The 22,555-nt window shown below is 33.8% G+C and overlaps 1 protein-coding gene across 1 annotated transcript in view; it reads right to left on the bottom strand.

Moving 5' to 3' along the window:
- Positions 1-2,795: 2,795 nt before the first annotated feature.
- The window catches only part of UBE2W (ubiquitin conjugating enzyme E2 W), a 75,679-nt gene continuing 55,919 nt past the window's right edge, over positions 2,796-22,555 (bottom strand). The window contains exons 4-6 of the mRNA XM_032869180.1: positions 20,507-20,662; positions 16,628-16,703; positions 2,796-6,351 (exon numbers count right to left, since the gene is read on the bottom strand). Of these exons, the coding sequence (XP_032725071.1) occupies positions 6,338-6,351; positions 16,628-16,703; positions 20,507-20,662 (246 nt within the window). The 3' untranslated portion in view covers positions 2,796-6,337. The remainder of the gene's footprint in view (positions 6,352-16,627; positions 16,704-20,506; positions 20,663-22,555) is intronic.

Here is a 22,555-nt window from a genome sequence, read left to right as displayed (position 1 = left end):
AGGAATTCCCAGCAGGACAGATATAGAACCACTGTGGCCTTGGCCCATATTACCCAAGCACAGAAAACGGTTAGTTGCAGCACTGGACTTCAATTCAGTTCATGTTTAATTCTGCCATATGTTAGAGTGAAAAGTACTAAGGAATATAGGGATTTCAACAGAATCACTTATCCACAATGGCTTAAACCTTCTATGAGAGGTAGAAATTCTTTTAAGGATTATAATAAAGGGAGAGAGTGTCACCAAAGTCCAAGTACAAAGGAAGCTGGACCTTACATTTATCTAACCAGTTACTCATCTAATGTTGAGGGCTGCAGAATGAGCATGCTGAGATAAGGCAGTTTTATGATAGCACAGCTGCCCCAGTGAGGAGTAAGGTGCTCCTGGGCATGCACATGCCCCGTGAATAGAAAACTTAGAAATCAGCGGAGAATATTAAATTTCTTCCTGTTATGAATAACAGGGATGCAGAGAGATATCCCTTCTTCTGCTTATCTCCTTTTCTCTTCTCATAGCTTCCGGAGTCACTCATCTAAGTAAGTTATTTGATCTGTGTGGATATTCAGGAAAGCATCCCAAAGTTCTCTACAGTATATCCTTAGGAATCATACAACTTAAAGCTCAGCAACATCAGACTCATGGTAACTCTAAGCAAGTGCCTGAGTCTCAATTTCCACCTTTTCTGAAAACACCCCACCTTTTACTCAGGATTTCATTCATTAAAGCATGAAGAACCACTAAAATACACTAGGCCACACTACTAAGTAAACATTATCTGTTAAATATATAAGTGCTTTAGTGACTATCTTCATTTTGTTGCACTTATCTTTGGAAATGGGCATTTTACTGTTTCCACAATCCTTTGTAGATCACAGTCCTTTGTAAAGAGAAACTAGTACATAAGTAAATTTTTACATTATAAACTACAAAGAGATTTATATCTATTCAATTTAATATTCAAGTCTACATAAAATAAATCAATGACAACTGCTTTATTATTAAAAGTTACTGAATTCCATAAAGCACACAATGTAATTTATATTCAACTAACAAAAGTTTGATACATGTATTTAAAAATATATAATATATAGATTTGTCTTAACATTTATATTCTATTCAAAAAGCAGTAGCTTTACATATTTTACAACTTGAATTATAAAATATATATACATCCACCCTATTCAAACCCTCAAGCATGAGCTTCCATTCCTATTAATAAAATGCACAATCTGTATTTCTGAATATTGAGAGAAAAATGGTACCAACTAAAAACAACAAACCCATTTTAACTTGAACATCGACTTAATTCTTGGCTATAGATAACTGATATAATAATCTTTTCAAATAATTATTTTACCCCGAGCCTGATCATCAGTATTTATATAAATAATCGGTGGTTAACTATGAAGAGACTTGCATTTATTTTCAGGGTTTCTATCAACCACATTCCTTACTCGACTTGTTTCCGCTTTAAAATTAGAGAGGTGGGATTATGCAATCTTTCCATTAACCGCTAAATTTGACAAGTGATGTCACAACTAATAAGCCAAAGCCCAGAACCATGCTTTGCCTTTGAGAAAGCAGCTTAGAATGACTGCAGAAGCAAACTTTCCACAAAACCCTGACAATGTATGCGTCAAGAAACTGTTCTCTTTTTCACTGTCAACCGCACGCAATTTGCTCAGTTAGCTCTTTATGCATGTTTAAAATATACCAGATTCTATTCAGGCATTCCTTCCACATATTCAAAATGTCTTCAGATATTACAATGTTTTATAAAAAATTTGTCATAAAAAAAGACATTCATGTAACCATTCTGGACATTCGTCCCTAAATATAAGTCCCAATAACATCTGAGAATTAAAACCCAATAAACACCTCAATTACAGGACCACAGTCAGGAGCAGAACTTCAACTTTAAGGATAAAGGTCTAAGTCTGAAGTACATGTTTAGACTCCATAGGCCTCTAATGATAATGATGCATACAAGCCTGTCTTTAATACACAGTTTATGCTGAGAAAACAAAAGTCTCCCACAAATTATTAAAAAAAAATATAAGTTCCAAATCTCAAAATGGCTTAGAAACTTAAATGGAACCAAACAAATAATTTAATTCATTTGGGCAATAATTAGGCTTTGGGAGAGTCACCATCCAAAAAGTAAACCAAATCCCTCAATATTAGTATTTAGGAACTAAATTACTAGTTAATAGCTCATTTATTAAGCAATTATTCAACAAATTCAGCCACATACTGATGAACTGAAATAAGGTATCAGAAACTCTATGTATTTTATTTGTAGGAAGGAATCTTTAAAGAAAAAATTCTCATGTAATTTCACTAATTTTCCTTCTTTGGATTCCCTAACCTCAAGAAAAGGAAAGGGGAAGAAAGGAAGGAAGGAAGGCAGGAAGGGAGGTAAGGAAGGAGAGAGGAAAACTTAGGGAAACTGCTGAAGACTGACATATTGGACATCTCTGAAGAGAAAGGAAGAAAGAAAAATGACAGAGAGAAAAACAAAAGACTGCAAAGAGGATTAGGGCCAAGGGGTGCAGACTGAGAGACACCTTCACAGATCTTAATCATGCAAAGGCATTAGCATAACACAGAATCATGCAGTAGCTGATTTTGTAACAGTGAATCCGCAGAAAAGATATGGGAAAGCCTCAGTTCTTTTTGAAAACCAATTTATATACACTTAATAAATCCTAAGCATTCAGCTAAAATATGTACAAAATACTAAATAAAAGTGAGATTGAGAAATATAAGCAGCAGTAACCATAAAGGCTTAGAACTAGTGACACTGAATTCTTTATTTAAAAAACTTCTGAACACACAGTACCTCCTCTTCTCATCTATTTTTAGGAAGAAGCTTTAACAAGTTTTAAATATCTCAATTCTCAAAAACAATAGGCTTTTTAAAAAATAAGACTTGATTACCAGAAACAAGTAATATGTGGTTACATACCATTTGCACATCACTACTCATTTCCATTATTTGTCAATTCATCTTTGATGCAATCTGGAAATAATTAAGCAGTCACTAGATACCTGTTTTAGAATCTGAAGAAATTATTATTTGCCACAGGAATCTAATGATATATATTTGCATATATTTAAAATTTCAGAAGGGAAAAACTAATAAAACTATCCTAGTTACTTTATAGCAAATATTTATATACCTAGTCAAAACAATAAGGATTAAGATCTTTCTCCCGATGAACTGTATATAAAAGCTAATTTTTAGCATTTTCTTTTGGGGATTAAAAAAAGCTTTATTTCCCTGCTAGCTAAAAGGAGGAATTCATCCACTATAAGTTAAGTCCTTTAGAGGTGAATATTAAATTCCTTAAGAGAACAGCCATAAAATTTATTTAAAAAAATTTATCTTAAAAAAACTGAAAACCATTTCTTTCTTTAAAACCTATGGCATTAATACCTACTTCACATAATATATTTTTTTGAAAGGGCACCAAGTTCATGATCTAAGCATGCAAAATAAGGAAATGAATGTATCACTGTCTTAATAGAATTTGGCAAACCAGAAGAATGGCCTTAAAATAAATAAATAAATAAATAAATAGAGAGTACATACTGTCTAAATATGAAAGTATAATTCTGTAGGCCTATGCAGCAGATAGTGCCCCATGGAGCAAGTAAAGAGGGAAGTAGCATAATCCTATGTACATTTTCTTGGTATTCTGGTTGTTGTTCAACAACACATTACAGAGAAATATTCTTTTTATTATTACAAAGCCATTAAATGCCCTCTCTAGAGCAATGACTCAGGTAAACGTCTTATGTCTTTTAATAATGTAACTTACATTTAAAATTAACTTAATTAAATCTAAGTGCAAAGGAGTTTCCAATAATTCCTAAGTTCAAGGGAGTACTGCAATGAATAAGGTGTTATCTTATTGTAAATTATGAATGGTTGGTATTCCTATATTTTAGGGTATTTCATCTTATCTTCTCTTTAAACCATAAAATGTACTGAAATTATTTGGTTTCCTTTACTTTCCTCTACTTTGTTTTATTTTATGGTATCTCTATGTAGAGAAAGAGGTATGTTAAAATACTGCTTCTTTTATTTTAAAAAACTCAATTGAGGCTATATAAGACCTATTAATCTACAGGACAGCACTGTTAATCTTTGACCTGGTATATTAATTCCTTTGGTGACTAAATGTCACAGGTCATTTCTTTATAAAAGAATTTTAGTAAGTGGACCAGCTATACAGAGAAAGATCCCCCTACCCCACCCCTGAAAATGATCAAGTCTATCAGTAGTTTGGAGCAGTTGTGTAAAATATGAAAAATATATAATTTGCCACTGCAGATTTCATATTAAAAAGCAGTTAAAAATTAAGAGTAGCTCAAAGCATTCCAAAAAACATTTTCTGTCTTAGTTAAACAGGCCAAATGATAAGACTGATAGGACTATTATGAGAACTTATGTGTATCTAGTCAAGAAAGAACAAAAAATGTGTTTAATTTTAAAAAGTGGTAGTTGCTAGCTATAGTATAAACAGTATCCACAATTTGGTGGCTGGCCATAGTTTTAATTTTTTTTTCAAGTTATTTCTACAGCAGACATATTTTTGAAGTCTACCCACCCCTGAGTTCAGCAATTAGTTTTAGAGTGTAAAATTATATGCCCTTAATTAACAACATGTACAAAGCTACAAAATGTCATTATACAGAGATTAAAAACAATTTTGAAAATATTCCTTGCCAATTATTGATTGGATGTTTTGCTGGGGTACATACTTCAAACCTTTCAGCCAATTGGCCTTTATTTTTAAGCCCAAATTGATTCATATATTTATTCACTGCAGGATATGTCAAAAAGAGTGCAACAACAGGCATTAGTAAAAATAACATTGTAGTAGAAACAGATTTTTGCATATGTGAAAAGGTAATTTATAAAATACATAATTGCTTTTTAAAAAGAGAACCTAGTTGCAATATCATTAACTTACATGGTACTGAGAATTGGACGTTTCAACAATTTTTTTTCTATAGAAAAATTTTATCTAGCTGTAAGCAAAGTCTTTTCAACAACAAGAAAACAAAATAAAACAAATCCCTCCAGGAAAAACTGTACGGTTATGTGAGACAAATAAGCAAACATACCATTCTAGAGTGTACTTTTGCCTAAATTTTAAAATAAAAATGTCCACACTCTTTTGTTAAAACATTAAGCCTCTGTCAAAAATGTATTTCTTATTTTAGGGTACAGGATTAAAGGACAAATGATACTTACAAGTAAAGAAAAAATTACAAGAAAAAACTTGACAAAAGCTTTTCAATTGAAGTACTGTAACATTCAAACTTGACTTAAAACATAACAAAAGAAAATTTCAAATGAAAACTCTTTACGGATTTTTCAAACATAAATAAATGAAATAGTGTTTAGGCAGTAGGGCTCATGCTGATGGCTAGCAGGAAGTAACAGAGTGTAATCTACTTGGAAAAATCGTTACTGTACAAACAAGCCCCAATTAAGGACTGCAGCAGTTTCATCCTCACTGCCATTGTTCTTACTTCCAAGATCAAGCCTTGATTCACCGTTCATACCCTAGATTTACTCATACCTTTACTCCAGAGACTGAGGAACTATATACAACAAATGAATTTATTTTCACCATAGGGATAAACAATATTGTACCTCTCTGCCAATGTTACTTGAAAACCTTCCATGTCAAAACAATTTGACAGCAGATATAAACAATTCAATAAATACGCAATGATCTTTCATTACAGTCCTTTAAAGACGCATGTTAATTCATGCTGTTAAACCTTAGGATCACAGTGCATAGAATCCAAATATAAACAGTTGGGGTGACTTTCAAAGTAATGTTGGATCCCTCACTTTATTTATAATCCCATTATAACCAGTAAGTTCATTTCATAGGCCCTATCATGCATTAATTATTGGGTGGCAGGAGTTAATGAAAATTTTTCCTGTTTAACGTCCATTGCCGGCAATGAACGTCCCAAAACCGCCAAGGAAGTCATTGTTATTGCACAATACATGAGGACCTGGAACTTTTCCAAAAGCTTAAAAAAATAAAAATAAAAAATGGAATTATATTGACATTTCCTGACACCTGCATTAATACTGTATGACTAATAAAAGCATGTCAGTTGCCTGGACTGAACCAGCGATCAACATGCGCCCAGAATGCACACGAGTAAAAATGCAGTAAAAGGAAGTAGTCTTCATTGCCTATAGGTCACTTCCAGTCAAAGGTTAAAGTTCAAAGACTGAATGATCAAAGTGCTCATTTTCTCAGTAGGACTATCTTCTGCTAGGAGGATGATAACAGTGGCATCAACAAGTATCATCTTTAAGAAAAGGAGAGAAAAAGACAATTAAAAAAGTCAAGCATGCATAAGTAAAATCCAAAGTTAGTCTAACAGAAATAATTTCAAGAAGAACATGGTTTACATGTCTGACTTGCCTCCCCCAATCTTTACAAATAAAAAGTCCCATTTGTGTTCAATTATGTAGTAACAAACAAATCAAGTTCCATTCTTTCACAGAAATAGCAGTTCACACAAGTCTTAAATGATGCACCAGTATGTTAGTTCTATTTAAAATAATAAATTGATTATGTTAGCACATATTAAGGATTTATCAGTCGTAAAGAGTTCTTTTATGGGCAACAATTTTAAGTTGTAATGAGATAGGAAGTAAACTCCTGACCAACAATGTCATAGTATTTAACACAGGATAATGCATGTTTTGTCTTTATAAAGGAAATAACTTCACAAATGAGGTATAATTACCAAATTAATTAATACATTGTTAATGTTTATTTTTTAAGTGTATTTTCTAAAGATAAATTAGTAACATTTTTAGCAAATATAGATACATATACAAATGAGGCCATTAAAAAAAACACCTCACAGATTTAGTAATGCCTTCTGGTAACCTCAACACATTATGTAAGATTGTGGAGTTCCTAACTTATTTTACAAAATTATTTCACAAGACATATCTGAAGGATTTATTCTGAGGACTGGTTACTCTTCAGAAAGCAGCTTTAGAAAGAAGACAGACTAATGGCAACTACCCAAGAGTTGTGAAAGCTCTCAAGGAGAGTGTTACTGAAAAACTGGCCAAAATATTTTACAAACTATTCCACCTTAGGATCGATACGCTGTTAATAAAAAAATCCCCATCTCCAATGACTCAATGAGAACTAAAAACCAGTAAATCTGATTTCTATGCTGGCAAACTCACAGAATAACTCATAGAATTATATAGTAACAAATCAAGTTCCATTCTTTCACAGAAATAGCAGTTCACACATGTCTTATATGATGCATATTTTAATATTAATTTAATATCTATATCTTAATGCCAATCTAAAGGGTGAAATATACTAGATTTTTAAAATACACCATCAGAAATCTTTAAAGAAAATATCTTTAAGAAGAAAATAAGCGGATAGCCTATAGCTTCTATGTGTCACATCAAAGTATCTGTTTCTTAAATTACTATGGAACTTGGAATAACAAGGAGATATGGATGCCATGGATGCAGAACAAACTTAAGAATGTAAAGAGGGTCCTTAAAACATCACTCTTCCAACGGAGTAATTTATAACTTCAGGGTCCTTGGAAAAAAATAATAAAACTAATCACACAGACCTCTAAGCTAAGAGATGGTACTAAATTCTACCTAATAAGTCAAACCTTAAGTATTCTACCACATGACAATGTATATAGTAAGAAAAGTGAGACAAAATTCAACCTGAACATCATGTACCTAATCACCAATAATAAGATTTTATCTCCAAAAGGTATATCATCTTTGATAGACTACAACATAAATGTATTTCCATCAGGTTGTTCCTTCTGAAGTACTCCAGTATAGTAAGTGCTGTAAAATGTGCTACAATCCACCAAAATGATTAAGAAATCCATATAAAGCTATTCTCCCTAGCCCAATCCCTACCTTGGATTAGATGTTTAAAAAAAAAAAAAAATAGGACTAATATTCCCTGCCTTGAATACTCTATCTTTAGAGAAATAAACTTATTAAGTAAGTTTTGAAAATAGAATTCTATTATCTCTGATAGTTGGACCCACAGGGACACAATGACTTAAACATTACAAATCTGTCACAGCTCTAAGTAATCAAAGAATCTACAAGCAAATACTTAAGTATGGAGACAAGTATGAGCTAAAGCCATGGCTAACTTTTCCCCAAATAAATAGGCCATCACTAAGAAGTAAAAAATCCATTTGTTACCAAAAGGAATACTGTTTCCTAGCTAGATAAAAAACATTGAATCTAAGATGGTTTACAAAAAAAAAGTTGTTAGAGCAAACCCATCGTGGATCAAGACAAATATAAGTCTGTAAAATATGATCAAAGAACTCAGTATTTCTAGCCTCTTGACTAAGTATTTGTAGCAAGATGAAGGCCTGAAAAAAAAAATCTCAGGTTAACCATTTAAATTTTTTTCTGGAACTGTAGAAGCCCTTATTAAAGGTATACCCTCAAATATAATATACAAGTAACCAGTTCCAAAGAGATGACATCTACCATGGCTAACTTCACTGACTTTTAGGAAATATGAGTGAGAGAGAACTACATTAGAAGAAGGTCAATAGTTTTCCCCAGAGCATAAAAACTATCACATTTTAATGGACTTCACAACCATCACATTATATTAGAGACTACTTCCCTGGATATTCCCAAAGACTAAAGACTAGAAGAAAAGGAACACAGTAATAAGTCAGTAGATATGAAGTAGGATTTCACTTCCAAGACAAGACTAAATCTTTGGAGTACCTGGGTGGTTCGGTTGGTTAAGCAACTACCTTAGGTTCAGGTCATGATCCTGGAGTCCTGGGATCAAGCACCGCATAGGGCTCCCTGCTCAGCGGGGAGTCTGCTTCTCCCTTTGCCCCTCCCTCCTCTCGTGCTCTCTCATTCTCTCTTTCAAATAAATAAAATATTTTTTTCAATGAATTTTTAAAAAGATTTTATTTATTTGTCAGAGAGAGACAAAGAGTGAGTGAGCACAAGCAGGGAGAGCAGCAGGCTGAGGGAGAAGCAGGCTCCCCGCTGAGCTGGGAGCCTACCCAATGTGGGACTCGATCCTAAGACTCTGGGATCATGACCTGAGCCAAAGGCGGGCACTTAACCGTCTGAGCCACCCAGGCGTCCCATAAATAAAATCTTAAAAACAAAACAAAACTAAACTCTTTTTTTTTTTTAAAGATTTTATTTATTTATTTGTCAGAGAGAGTGAGCACAGGCAGACAGAGTGGCAGGCAGAGGCAGAGGGAGAAGCAGGCTCCCCGCTGAGCAAGGAGCCGGATTTGGGACTCGACCCCAGGACGCTGGGATCATGACCTGAGCCAAAGGCAGCCGCTCAACCAACTGAGCCACCCAGGCATCCCTAAACTAAATCTTTACACATAGGTTTGTATCTCAACAGTTTAGGAATTAAAGGTTTTTTTTGTTTGTTTTTATGAATCAACTAAGAAAGATTCCATAGAAGACAAGAGAATTGTTATCCAGCAAGAAATAAAAGGAAAAAAACTGTTAGACTGAGTAAAATCTGGACTTAGGAATTCAGAAAGTGATTCTCTAATCCTAAAAGGTACTGCAAATTAAGAAAAAGTTCTCAAATAACATAGGTAATTCTATGGACAGCTATAAAGCAGGAAGAAATTGTGTTAATACTAGTCTGAGATGACTGTGTTCGTATCACTTTATAATCCTTAGAATTCTACAGTAAATGTTCCAGCTGAATGGAATCAGAAGAGTCTACAGTTTTGTAAAACAAGAAGATATTCTCTACTCCTCCCCAAATTTATAAACTTAACAGTTTATTGGACGTAACAGCTAAACATCATGCCAATCTATTTCCTAGTAAGCCTAGTCTTCTGAAGCCAATACTCAATTACAGTCTTAAGCTGTACTGCTCAATTCTGTATCACATTAAGGAAAATGCTTCAGGAACCAGATCAGTACTGCCATCTGTGGAAAGCAATCATTTATGAAACTTAATTGTGTATGTTTAATCTGGATGCTAGGAAACAGATGGATCGTATTATTAACGAATTCTATTATCTTATTTGAAATATTTTTATGGTCCCATAAAAAGATACTTTTTATCTTTTTCAAGCGCAATTATGTCTATTGTATGATTTTAAACTTTAACACTCATTCATTCGTGTACTAAACTGTATACATTTGTTTTCTTTTCTTTTTTTTTTTTTTTTAAAGATTTTATTTATTTATTTGACAGAGAGAGATCACAAGTAGGCAGAGAGGCAGGCAGAGAGAGAGGAAGGGAAGCAGGTTCTCTGCTGAGCAGAGAGCCCGATGTGGGACTCGATCCCAGGACCCTGAGATCATGACCTGAGCCGAAGGCAGCGGCTTAACCCACTGAGCCACCCAGGCGCCCCTACATTTGTTTTCTATGGACCATTCTAGCCCTGAATTATAGGTCAATTCCTCAGCCCCTTTGTATGCTGAAATGAGTTGTCTATTCAAATACCTATTTTGGTTAGTTCCCTTTGTTAATTTTTTTAATTTTTAACCCTATTGTGTTTAATTGATTTTTCAAAGCATATGGGCCTCTGGCTAAATTTACAACACAGAATATTTGCATTCCAAGGCAGATATGACCTTAACCCTTTAGTGAATAGAAACTGTAAAAGTAATAAAATTCTGGAGAACAGGTTGATCGCAAACTTCAAGTAAGTAACAATAAGGAGTATGCATTCACATATCAATAACTTTTTACACTTTAATAGGAGCTAGAGAAGTAGTTCAAAAGAAATGCAAATGGACGCCTGGGTGGCTCAGTGGGTTAGGCCTCTGCCTTGGGCTCAGGTCATGGCCTTGGGGTCCTGGGATCGAGCCCCGTGTCAGGCTCTCTGCTCACCGGGGAGCCTGCTTCCCACCTCCCTCTGCCTGCCTCTCTGCCTGCTTGTAATCTCTCTCCCCGTCAAACAGATCAATAAAATCTTTAAAAAAAGAAAAGAAAAAAGAAAAGAAATGCAAACAGAAATGCCTAAGGTATGATACCACAAGTAACAGTAGGGTAGCAGTTGACTGGCCTACATTTTCAAGATATACCAACAATGTGGAAGATAGTTTAAGTTGAAAGAGACTTTTTTTCCAAGAACTTAACAATGGTTATCTAGCTGCTCAATTTTGGTGTATCAGTGGAATCCTACTCTTCTATAACCAGACATCTACTGAATTGCCAAATTACTGTTTTTCATTAATATTGCATCCATCCTGCATCCAGGAAGCCCTCTCTGAAGCACACAGATAGTACGAATCTAAACCCAAACCTCTCTTGCCTCTTTGATTACAAATACTGACAAACACTCTAACCCACGTTGACCCAAGTAAGTTGGTTAGCACCACACAGGACTATGGAGCTTGTACCTGAGGGCTACAATTCTGCTTGGCTTCTAAAAACTGAAATGTTAAGTGTTTCAGTGAGTTCATCTAATTCCAAGCAAGACTTTGCTCAGTCTCTGATCTTTTTATTTAGGTCTACAGGTCACATCAGGACTCTGATTTGACCTTATAATCCTTTCAGAATTAGATGATGCTAAGAAATAACGAGAGTCCATATTTCTTGATAATTTGTTGTTTTAAGGAGAATATGATTAATCCATGAAGATCCTTTTGGAACTAAAGCAACTAAACAGAAAAACATAAGCTGACATCTGGAAAGATCAAAAACAGAGCAGACACGTTTTGCTTTATGAGTTAGCATGACTTATAAGATTTTCCAATTTCAAATATAAGGCCAACGTGAGCTTTTTTCACATTTTATAACTCACTCAGAAATGTATAAAGGCAAAGATAATATATGCTACACAGCTGAAATGCTTTAGATTTTTAAAGGTGGAGGAAAAGTTCAAGGAAGATTGTCTACACCCAGTCCCCTTTATGAAAGAGCAGTTGCTCTATCATGTCAAAGTATAACTAGTATTGCCTGAGCTTGATTTCATATGAGGGTCACTCCTGGAGCAAAACTGTTGACTTAAAGGGGGATTCTGGGAGAGGAATGATTTAGATATGCAGGGTTCAAGCATGAGTAGAAAACACATTGAGATATGAATAATCACTGTAAGTCAATACACTGGGATGTTTTAAACAGAATTATCTGTAAATGAAAATAATTTATCTATACCTGGGACTGAGACCTGAACTAGAATAATCATAATTTAATTGAAATAGAATTCAGTCCTTTTAAGATGGCTAATTTGTATTTGGGGGGAGAGGGGAGGGAGACACTTTTAATCTGTTTATTGAATAAAATGAATTCTTACACAAACCCTGGACTATTATACATTAAGAGGCTAATTTGGGGGTGCCTAGGTGGCTCAGTTGGTTAAGCATTTGCCTTTGGCTCAGGTCATGATCCCAGGATCTTGGAATTGAGCCCCATGTTTGGCTCCTTGCTCAGTGGGGGGTCTGCTTCTCCCTCCCTTTCTGTCTCTTCCCATCACTCTCTCTTTCCCTATCTCAAATAAATAAATAAAATCTTAAAAAAAAAGGGGGGGGTTAATTTAGTTTGAAAAGCCTCTCTTGGTATTTCTGGGCTAAGGTGGAAAATTTAATAGCTTAAACTATTAAAAGGCTTTTCTACTTTAGTCATGAAAGTATAAATTTCTTAGTTAATAGATAAAAACTACTATAAAAAACTTGTATGAAGTGTATTTTATTTTAAAGAATTTATTTTATATTTCTAGTTTCACTATGTGACCTTTCTCCATTTCTTATCAAAAGCACATAATGAAAAATTCTGGGAATAATCTTAGAGAAAGGACTTCTCATAAATCCTTTCAACTATATAAAGGAGCATTAGAGGGCCTGAAAGACTGTAATCTTTCTGAAATTTCCCTACCAGGGAGGAAGAGAAGGGAACAACACAGGAATATACTATCTAACATTGGGGCAGGACAGAATGGTAAAGAAGGTTACACTTTCAAAATACATGTTTTTTTTTCTTTTTCGTTCTTTCTTTTTTTTTTTTTTGAGAGAGAGAGAGAAAGAGAATGCATACAAGCAGGGGGGAGGGCAGAGGGAGAGGTAGGCTCCCTACTGAGCAGGAGCCAGTTGCGGGACTAGATCCCTGGACCCTGGGATGATGACCCGAGCTGAAGGCAGACACCTAACTACCAAGCCACCCAGGTGTCCCAAATAAATGTATTTTTAAAATTCATTACTCCAAGACAATTTCCTCTCAAGTTTTTTTTTTTTTTTAATTTAAAGATTTTTTTTTTATTTATTTGACAGATCACAAGTAGGCAGAGAGGCAGGCAGAGAGAGACAGGAGGAGGAGGCAGGCTCCCTGCTGAGCAGAGAGCCCGATGCGGGACTCGATCCCAGAACCCTGAGATCATGACCTGAGCCGAAGGCAGAGGCTTTAATCACTGAGCCACCCAGGTGCCCCTCCTCTCAAGTTTTATTAGAAAACTCCAGTGGTTTAAAAACACTATGGAAGGGTGCCTGGGTGGCTCAGTGGGTTTGATTTAGTTGTGTTTGTCAATATTCTTGATCAACTGATCTTAACTTTTTATGAATCTGGAACTTTCTATGCTAAGACCAAAGGGTCTGTGACATGCAATTTTTTTTCCCTTTCTTTCTTTCTTTTTTTTTTTTTTTTTTTCCAGAAGGGCTCCTCAGAAGGGCACAGAGAGAAGAGGCAGTTTGGTTTTGGGTCCTAAAAGGCAAGAAGATGAGAAAGAATGAGAAGCCAGCAATGTAAATTGAAGTAAAGGGCTGTAGGGTCTTGTTAAGTGTTTTAGTAGACCTTCAGTGCTCAGAAATAATTAAATCTGATTATTAATTCATTTTATATGGAAAGCTGTCCCTTTATACCTCAGGATCCCTGAAACAGTAGTTCTCAAGTGACAAGCTCCATCAGAATTATCTGGGGATTTCTTAAAAACTAAAACAAAACCAGCATTCTAGGCACAGTATTAAAGTTTATTAGATTCTTTCAAAGAGAAACTAATCAGGCAAGACTTTGGTGAAAAAGTTCCCAAGAGGGTGTGTGTAAGGCAAGGACTGGTTGAGGCAGGAGGGTGTTTTTGTGTGTGCCAGTGCAGGATTCATTCCAGGAAAACAGCACATGGGGGATAAGAAATAAAGTATATCATAATGCTCCAGTGAACATTCCACTGTATAAAACACTTCTTGTTTTAAAGATGATTTTCTTAGGATGGATTCTCAGAAGTTTGGTAACTGAGACAAAAGCCTTGAATCTTAAATTTAAGCTTGTTAAATATTGCTGAACTTGCTATACCAACAGCAAATATGAGAGTACTATTTTATTCTACCCTTTATTCTTTTATGGCACAGAACTCATTTTACTCAACTCTGCAATTCAATAATAGTTTTAAAATACTAAATCTGTAATTACTTTACTGTGAACTTTTTGGTCTATGCTTTTAATTGTATGTATTATGTTAAGCAATTTTCATAAATGGTCTTTATTTTTAATAAGCTATAATTGTTTTTCACATTTTTAAACCTTATGCTGATTGTGCTTTGAGGTTTTTCTAAAAGGTTTTCTAGGGGTGCCTGGGTGGCTCAATTGTTAAGTGTCACCCTTCAGCCTGGGTCCTAGGATGGAGCCACATGTCGGGCTTCCTACTCATCGGGAAGCCTGCTTCTCCCTTTCCCACTCCCCCTGCTTGTGTTCCCTCTCTTGCTGTCTCTGTCAAATAAATAAATAAAATCTTTAAAATAAATAAATAAATAAAAGATTTTCTAAAAGGTTTAAATTTTCATATAACTATTTAATTTCTGATTCCTTTTAACTTCAGAAATTCTTCCTTTATCTGAACTGATACTCAGCTTAAAAAAAAAAAATTACGAAGTGTGTAAACCTGGCGATTCACAGACCTGTACCCCTGGGGATAAAAATATATTATATGTTTATAAAAAATAAAAATTAAAAAAAATTTTTTTTTGTTTTCTTAAAAAAAATTCAATCCACAAGGAAGAGTTTACATATGAAGTAAATTTAATTTAAATTTAATTTTTTAAATATTTAAAAATTTAATATTTAAAAATATTTTATATTTATATGTATTATATATATTATATAAAATATATTTATATTATATATTTTATATATTTTTATATATTTATTAAAAATAAATATTTTTAAAATTTTTTAAATATTTAAAAATTTAAATATTTCTTTCCCAAAATGATTACCATGTTCCTAACAGGATTACTTACTAAATAGTCTTTTCCTCTTTGGTTTTGTGACATCCAACTGATTATATATTCAAATCTGATATATAAGAAATAGAAATATAAATACAAACAGAAAGTAATTCTATTTTGATGTCTACTCTTGCATTAATATGTTTTGGTATCTGGTAGACCAATTCTCCTTCATTATCCTTTAGTTCAAAATCCAAACGGCTCTTCTTGCCTATTTGTCTTCCCCAAACTTTGAAGCACCCACCCATCATTCCACTGGATTTTTACTAAGTTATATTAAACCTGTAATTTGTAAAGACTATACATTTTTCTATAATACTGGTTTGTCATCAAATATCTTTATTTTTTCATAGCTCTTCCAAGTTTCGTCATTTTTCTTCTAGATCATCTATAGTTGTCATTAACATTAGCTGGAACATTTATCTGTTGGCTCTCAAAAACAGCATTCTTTCACTGTGTTTTCTAACTTGTAACTGCTGACGTAGTACTATGTTGATTCTAATCATCACTTATCAACACCTAACAGAACTCTTATAATTTAAGACGTTGTTAAATGACTCAAACTAACTCAGTTAACAAGTTTCACAAAGGATAGAAAGGTAAGGGGGAAAGGCCATATTCCTATAAATTAGCTCTGTCAATTCTAATTTCTTATTAGACTAACATTTTATAAAGAAAAATAAGGGAAATGCTCTTATGGAAACAAAAATCACAGGGGGTAGTTTTTGTTCACGCACTTCAAAAAGGACATTGAGGAATATAAAATTTTGTTTTGAATTTCAAATACACCTCTTTAGGAAGGCAGTGAGGTCAGTTTAGAAAAGATGCTTGCAGTTTTCAATTATAAAGCTATTAGCACTCTCTCAACAAAAACAATACAGTAACATTAGTGAGAATACTGTACTCATATAGCTACAGTCAGAAGAAACACAAATTTTTGAGCACTATTAAAACAGGAAGAGCTTTCTTTAATTAAATGGGCATCTCTCACAATGTGATCCCCCTCCCGCCACTAAGTACAGTACCAGAGTTAAGTAATTTCAAAAGACATCAAAACTTCTATTTCACGTAATAGGTTTCCCAATACTAATTCCAATTTCATCTGGAGATTATTAAGGACCCTTTTTTTAGTACTAAAATGGTAGTGTTTCCGAATGCTAAAGCAATTTTAGATTTTACTTGTATGGCAGCCATGATTTTATATGCTCCATTAAAAATCTAGTCCAACATATCCTTTAAATGGTTTCACATTTTAAAGATTCTTCTCCATATTACAAAAATACATTAGTTATATATTCCTTTCTTTACTGCAAGCAAACAGATACACAATATTTCAAACCAAAATGCTATGAAGTTATTATTCTAAAATAAAACTGTGCTTACCATGATACCACCATTTTGTTTTCTTTGGATTCTTGTTACATGTTCGAACATAAAAAGAATTATCTGGTGGTCGTCTCTGAAACCAAAAGGAGTTTAAATAGATAAGAGAAGTTGTAAAGCGGAAGAAAAAACTTTAGCAGAATTATTACATTAAGTCTAAAAACAATATAAATGCTGATGTGGCACAACTGAAATAATATATTCCAGGAAAAGTAGACCCTTGACACTGAAATTTAAAAATAAATAAAACCAGGGGCATGTATATATGATTTGGATTAGGTTCCAGGGGGATTACTAGAGAATGACTATTAACCCAAAGTGGCAGCATTAGGTTTTAAGGAATTTTGGTTCCATTTATTTTATCTAATTAAAAACCAGAAAAGTCTATCTTAATTCAGTTTGTCTGAGAAATTAATAGCAACTTATAAACCTCCAGTAAGGTAAGCATCACCAAGGACAGACCAAAGGATTCAGTTTGCAAATAATATATAAAAAGCTATCTTGGCATTTCTGCCATATATATGCCCAACTAGCACAATATTACATACATATGGCAGCTCTGCAAGGGAGCTACAGCAGAAATAGTGATGCCAACAACAATGAAGACAAATTTTGGACGGGAATTTTCCTGAAAACTGTTGGACTGACCAGACACGAGAAATACTGTGAGTCGGGGCGCGCCTGGGTGGCTCAGTGGGTTAAAGCCTCTGCCTTCGGCTCAGGTCATGATCCCAGGGTCCTGGGATCGAGCCCTGCATCGGGCTCTCTGCTCAGCAGGGAACCTGTTTCCTCCTGTCTCTTCCTGCCTGCCTCTCTGACTACTTGTGATCTCTATCAAATTAAAAAAAAAAAAAGAAAGAAAGAAATACTGGGAGTCTCTACAAAAATATGGAAACACATCAAATTTGTATTAAACCTACTAAGCACAGGTTAGTAGATAAGTTAGTAGATAGGTCCAACCAAAAACCAATGGTGAGCAGGACTGCCTAGACAGCAGGTAGGGAAACAGGCAGTCCACCCGGCACTTCTACAACTCACGTACAGAACTCTGATCTTAAGTGAGCCTAATAATGCCCTTACAAGTTAATATTAATAGTAACTTAAGAAAAGGGAAGAGTAGAGCTTATGTTAAACTACTCAAAAATTACCCTGCTGATAAAGTTTGAGAAAATATCTGAAAAAGTATCATGAAATTAGATGCCTGACGACTTCAAAGAATAGATAACCTGTTGCTGTTTGTCCTGCAAGTCATTATCTGTGTTAATGTGGATTGCTACCACTGCAACAAATAACTTCATAAATTCATTTTCTCTGTATACTGGTTAGAACCCAATCTTCAAAAACAAACAAAACCAACAACCAATCGTCAAAAAAATAAAAAAAAAATTAAGAAAAAAATACTCATTCTATTTGCTTAAGAATATAACCAAACTGATCAGTGATCACAGAGATTTGGTTCTTAGAAAAATAAAGTAACTATATAAAACGATGGATTACCAAAATTGTTTTAGGAATGGAATACAAGCTAGAAAGTTTGGACTATCTGTATTATAAGGGCACGAAGAATAAGTGGTAGATTACTAAAAGACTTCTCAATATCAGAAATTATCTTTAATCTATTGAAATCTACCTGTCATGATGGATTTAAATGCCTTCAATTGAGGGAAACATGCCTGACTATGAAAATGAAAATTGGAATAAAAGAATTATGAATAAATCAAAGTTCCCAAATACTTATACTAAAAATTAAAATTTGTATTCAAGTCAATATTAAAGTGAAACTCATAGAACCACATTGACCACAGAATAAAATTCACCTGTTTTAAAAAAGTTTTTGAATATAAAAGTTATGATAAAAAAAAAAAGAGTTTTTGGTGAGTAGTTAGAAGACTTTTAAAAGCTTATTTGGAGCTAGATCCCCTCAGTTCCAAAACAAGTTTCCTCTTCATCTTTATAACCTAGTACTTAGCACAGTAGAAACAGTACTTACTAGGTTCCTAATAAACATTTACTGAATTTTACTGCATTTCACAGAACTAATGCTGCCAGAATTGCTTCCAAATTACTATCTTGGTTAAATATAATTTAGTTCATATTATATAATATAGCTTACCAATAATTTAAATGGAATAATAAGGCTTATACTAACTATGCAGGAAAAACTAGTAGTAGACAACTGAAATGTGAGGGGGATGAGAGAAGACTAGAAAAGGATAAAGGAGATGGAGAATATAGTCATTTTCTAGTTTTTAATAGTAAGTCATTACATTTATTTATTTATTGTAAATCATTACATTAAATGTAAACAAAGCACTAATCATTACAAGCACCTGTAAGAGTTACGTGCACACATCACTGGTGTTCACCTCAACTTTTTTATTAAAATCCTATACTTACTGCTTCACCTTTCTAAAGACATTAAACATTAATGAGGACACAGAAGTCCTAACTGCAAACTGCTCTAATCTATACCTAAAATTTAAAAGTTGTATATGTGTAGAGGGAGAAGTGCGTAGAGGGTAGAAGTGCAGAGGGTAGAAGAGGGTAGAAGCAGAGAAAACATGGAAGCAATAAATAAGACTTGTTTCAAAGCCCTCGAGGTTAACAAAAGCTCAAGTACAGCCTTAAAATGCAACCTAGAAAATCTCATAGGCAAAGTTAGTTAAAAAACACTACAGTAAGATAATTTGTACCCTATTTCATCTATTCAACGATGTATGTTTTTCTGCACATTTTAATATTCCTGAATGGGGATACATGCCTTTTAACATGTATTAACTGTCACAGTTTAACTGACAGAAGTTTCTTACATTCTTATATGGTATATAAATTGCATATTAATGCTCTTAAGGCTGTAATTAAAAAATTCAATTTAAACCATTATTTCCCCATGCTTCTTTGAACAAAAAGAACCTGTTTTTTTAAACCTAACACCAAGAAACTTCTTAGGAAACTAACATTTCAAGAAATTCAGTTTGCAAACAATGGCTTAGAGTGTTTCAGCCTAGATAACCTATCATTTAAAAATAAACCACTTAAAGTTCTCTAAAAACTAATTTAAAGTTCTCTAAATACTAATTTAGTAAAAATGAGAGTTCAATTTCAAGAAAACAGGGGGGAAAAAACTGCTGTAATAACCCCACAGATCCCTAATCTGTAAGGTAAAGCTGTTCTCCTTTAGACCCAATACAAAAGGAAAACGTCATGAAGAAAAGAGGCTTTAAAATAGAGAAATACATGAACACTGGGCTACACACTGGCTCTCAGGCAGAAACCACAAGAGGCCAGAAATGCACACAGGATTTAGATACTTTAAAAGGGTATCCAAATTAAACTCAAGTGATTTTTCTTTCTGGTGTTTTTACCTTTCCATCAGACAGAATCTGTGGATAAATAAAGGGGAATGAGAAGAAAAGTCCTGAAAATTCTGCTGGTCTCTAACCTTTCTCTTTCAACCTAATCATGATGATCAGTATGATAGGAAAGCTCTGGTTCCTGGGAAATTCCCTAAAAGAGGCTGATAGGGTGGGGGCCAGCAGAGGGGAGAAGGGAAACATGCTCTTGGGACTTTCTACTGTGAAATCTAGAAATGAGAATTTCTTGTATACTTCTACCTTGTGCATGCTTACAGAAATAAAATTCAAATTATCTGAGAACATCTGCAGAAATTTTCTGTTTAAGAAATATAAAACAATGTCTGACTTCTACATGGAATGAAGGATTATCGAAGTAATTTTCTAATCTGTTACTAAGCATATTACCCATAACTTCTTAATAAAAGGCATTAAGTCTTCCTTCACATAAATTATGTATTAAAATAATTTCTCTACCTAAACTAAAAAAAGAGATATTACCTGGAATAATTCTGAGAAGTCCTACCTTTTCTTTGCAGCTGGAAAGCATACTAATAATGCTAAGACAAACTGATTGGACTGAGAGCGCTGGGGACCAGTCTTCTGTTAGAATGGATAAACAGATATGACCATTGCTATAAACATGAGGATGAACGGGAATATTTTCACCAGTAAACATGACCTAAGAAAGAATAAAATTCCATTAACACTCAAATATTCTGTATTACCAAGAAATAAAATATTCTCCATAGAACTTACTATTTTAAAAACCAATTAAAAACAAATAAAGTAAGTGCCAGAAACAAGATAAACAACTGCTTGTTGTTTATTCTCATCAATCCACAAAGTACTGGTTTCACTGTGTGAATGAGGATGTAGGGAATGGAACATACAGAGAAAAAATCCAGGTCATCTGTTTTTTTATTTCAGCTATTTTTCACAAATTCCCTTTAAAAATTTATAAATTACCATGCATTTTTAGCCCAATAAAGACAATTATAAAAATGTCTTTTCATATTCTACTCATTGCTCTCTGCATATAGAAATAAAAAAGTATTCAATTTTGAGACAATATGAATTATATGTGACAGGAACACCCCTTTCACCTGTAACAGTGCTACCAACTAAGGTGTTATGTGCAAAAGGAAATAATTTACATATACCATCTCCTCTAAACTTGCTCATCCATTATGATACATACACATTACTACTTACTGATCAGCAAATAACTGTGCCTACACACAAAAAAAAGTTTGAATGGGTCAAGTTTTTCTCTGCCTTTTTTTCTACTCAATTCTTCTAACAGTTTTTCCTTTCTCTACCTTGTCTCCACACTAACTGTAAGGTAATAAATCTATTATTCCTTCCTTTGCCCTAATAACTCATTAAGTATCCCAATAGTAGTGTTTCTTAAACATATCTACCCTAAGCATCTGAACAGGGAGAAGACTGAATTCATACATCCCAAAGAACCTGTAAGCACAGCCCAAACTGGGACAGAGACACTGAAGTCTAATATTTCAGGCTGTTTATATTTTACCTCATAAAAATTACTTATTTTGATACAAAAATTAATCCACCAATCTTTATGTGTATTTTGTTCTGTGGTAAGATCTAACATTTTTACTCTGTTGTTAATAGTAATTACTAATTCCTGACCTTAAGGAAAAAAAATCACCTGAAGATGTGGGTAAAAATATAAATGCAAGAGCTCCACTTTCACAGATACTGAATCAGTAGGTATGGTGGGATTTTTATAAAGCTCGTCAAATATTAACCAGTAGTTCCCAAATGAGACTTACATGTCTCTCTCTCAGCCCTAAAACTCCCTCACACTTGAATACACAACAAAATCTTACTAAGAAGAAACCCCACCTTCAGTTATATCAGAAACTGATGAAGTATTTATTGCTCTAGGCATAACCTATTTTCCCCTTTATATAAGAACAAAAAAGACAGCCAGTGAAATAAGTGTGGCTAGAGTAAGGTATGTCAGCATTTAATATGGGACATGTTATGGAGAAGTACCATAAACTGGGTTTTTTGCTTTTATTTTCAAGTATCTAGCTATAAAACTGTCTTCATTACAATTTCACAAATACTTACATTTTAACAAAGCACTCTTTCATATATGTAGAAGTCCCCTAATATTTCAAACATACTACTAACATATGGAACTTGTTTCCTTGGCTGAAGCTAATATAAGAAAACAAAAGGAATTTTTTTCTCAAAGGAATGACTTTACACACTTGCATATTTTGTTTCTTTAAATTTTGGTCATGCACCCTCCATTCCCACTAAAAAGAGCTAAAATAAAGCTGAAAACTAAAAATAAGTCTCAAAGTAAGAGATATCAAGTTACTTGCCCTGCCTGATTGCAGAAGACTACCCAATCCCCAACTTTAGCACAGCTGTGTTTGAAGCCTACTATTTATCTCAATTTTATCTATCAGTGCCAGTATCCTTTTCATCACTTTTTGCTAAAAAAAAAAAAGGGGGAGGGGGCTCTCTGTAAAAGGAAATGACTGCTTAAATGGTTTTGCAGCTCCGTACTTTGAGTCTACCCACAATTATT

Source organism: Lontra canadensis, unplaced genomic scaffold (genome assembly GCF_010015895.1).
Source record: "Lontra canadensis isolate GAN:19392208 unplaced genomic scaffold, GSC_riverotter_1.0 scaffold37, whole genome shotgun sequence".
Lineage (NCBI taxonomy): Eukaryota > Metazoa > Chordata > Mammalia > Carnivora > Mustelidae > Lontra > Lontra canadensis.
Note: the sequence above shows the minus strand (reverse complement) of the source record. Positions and strands in the feature narration are given on the sequence as shown.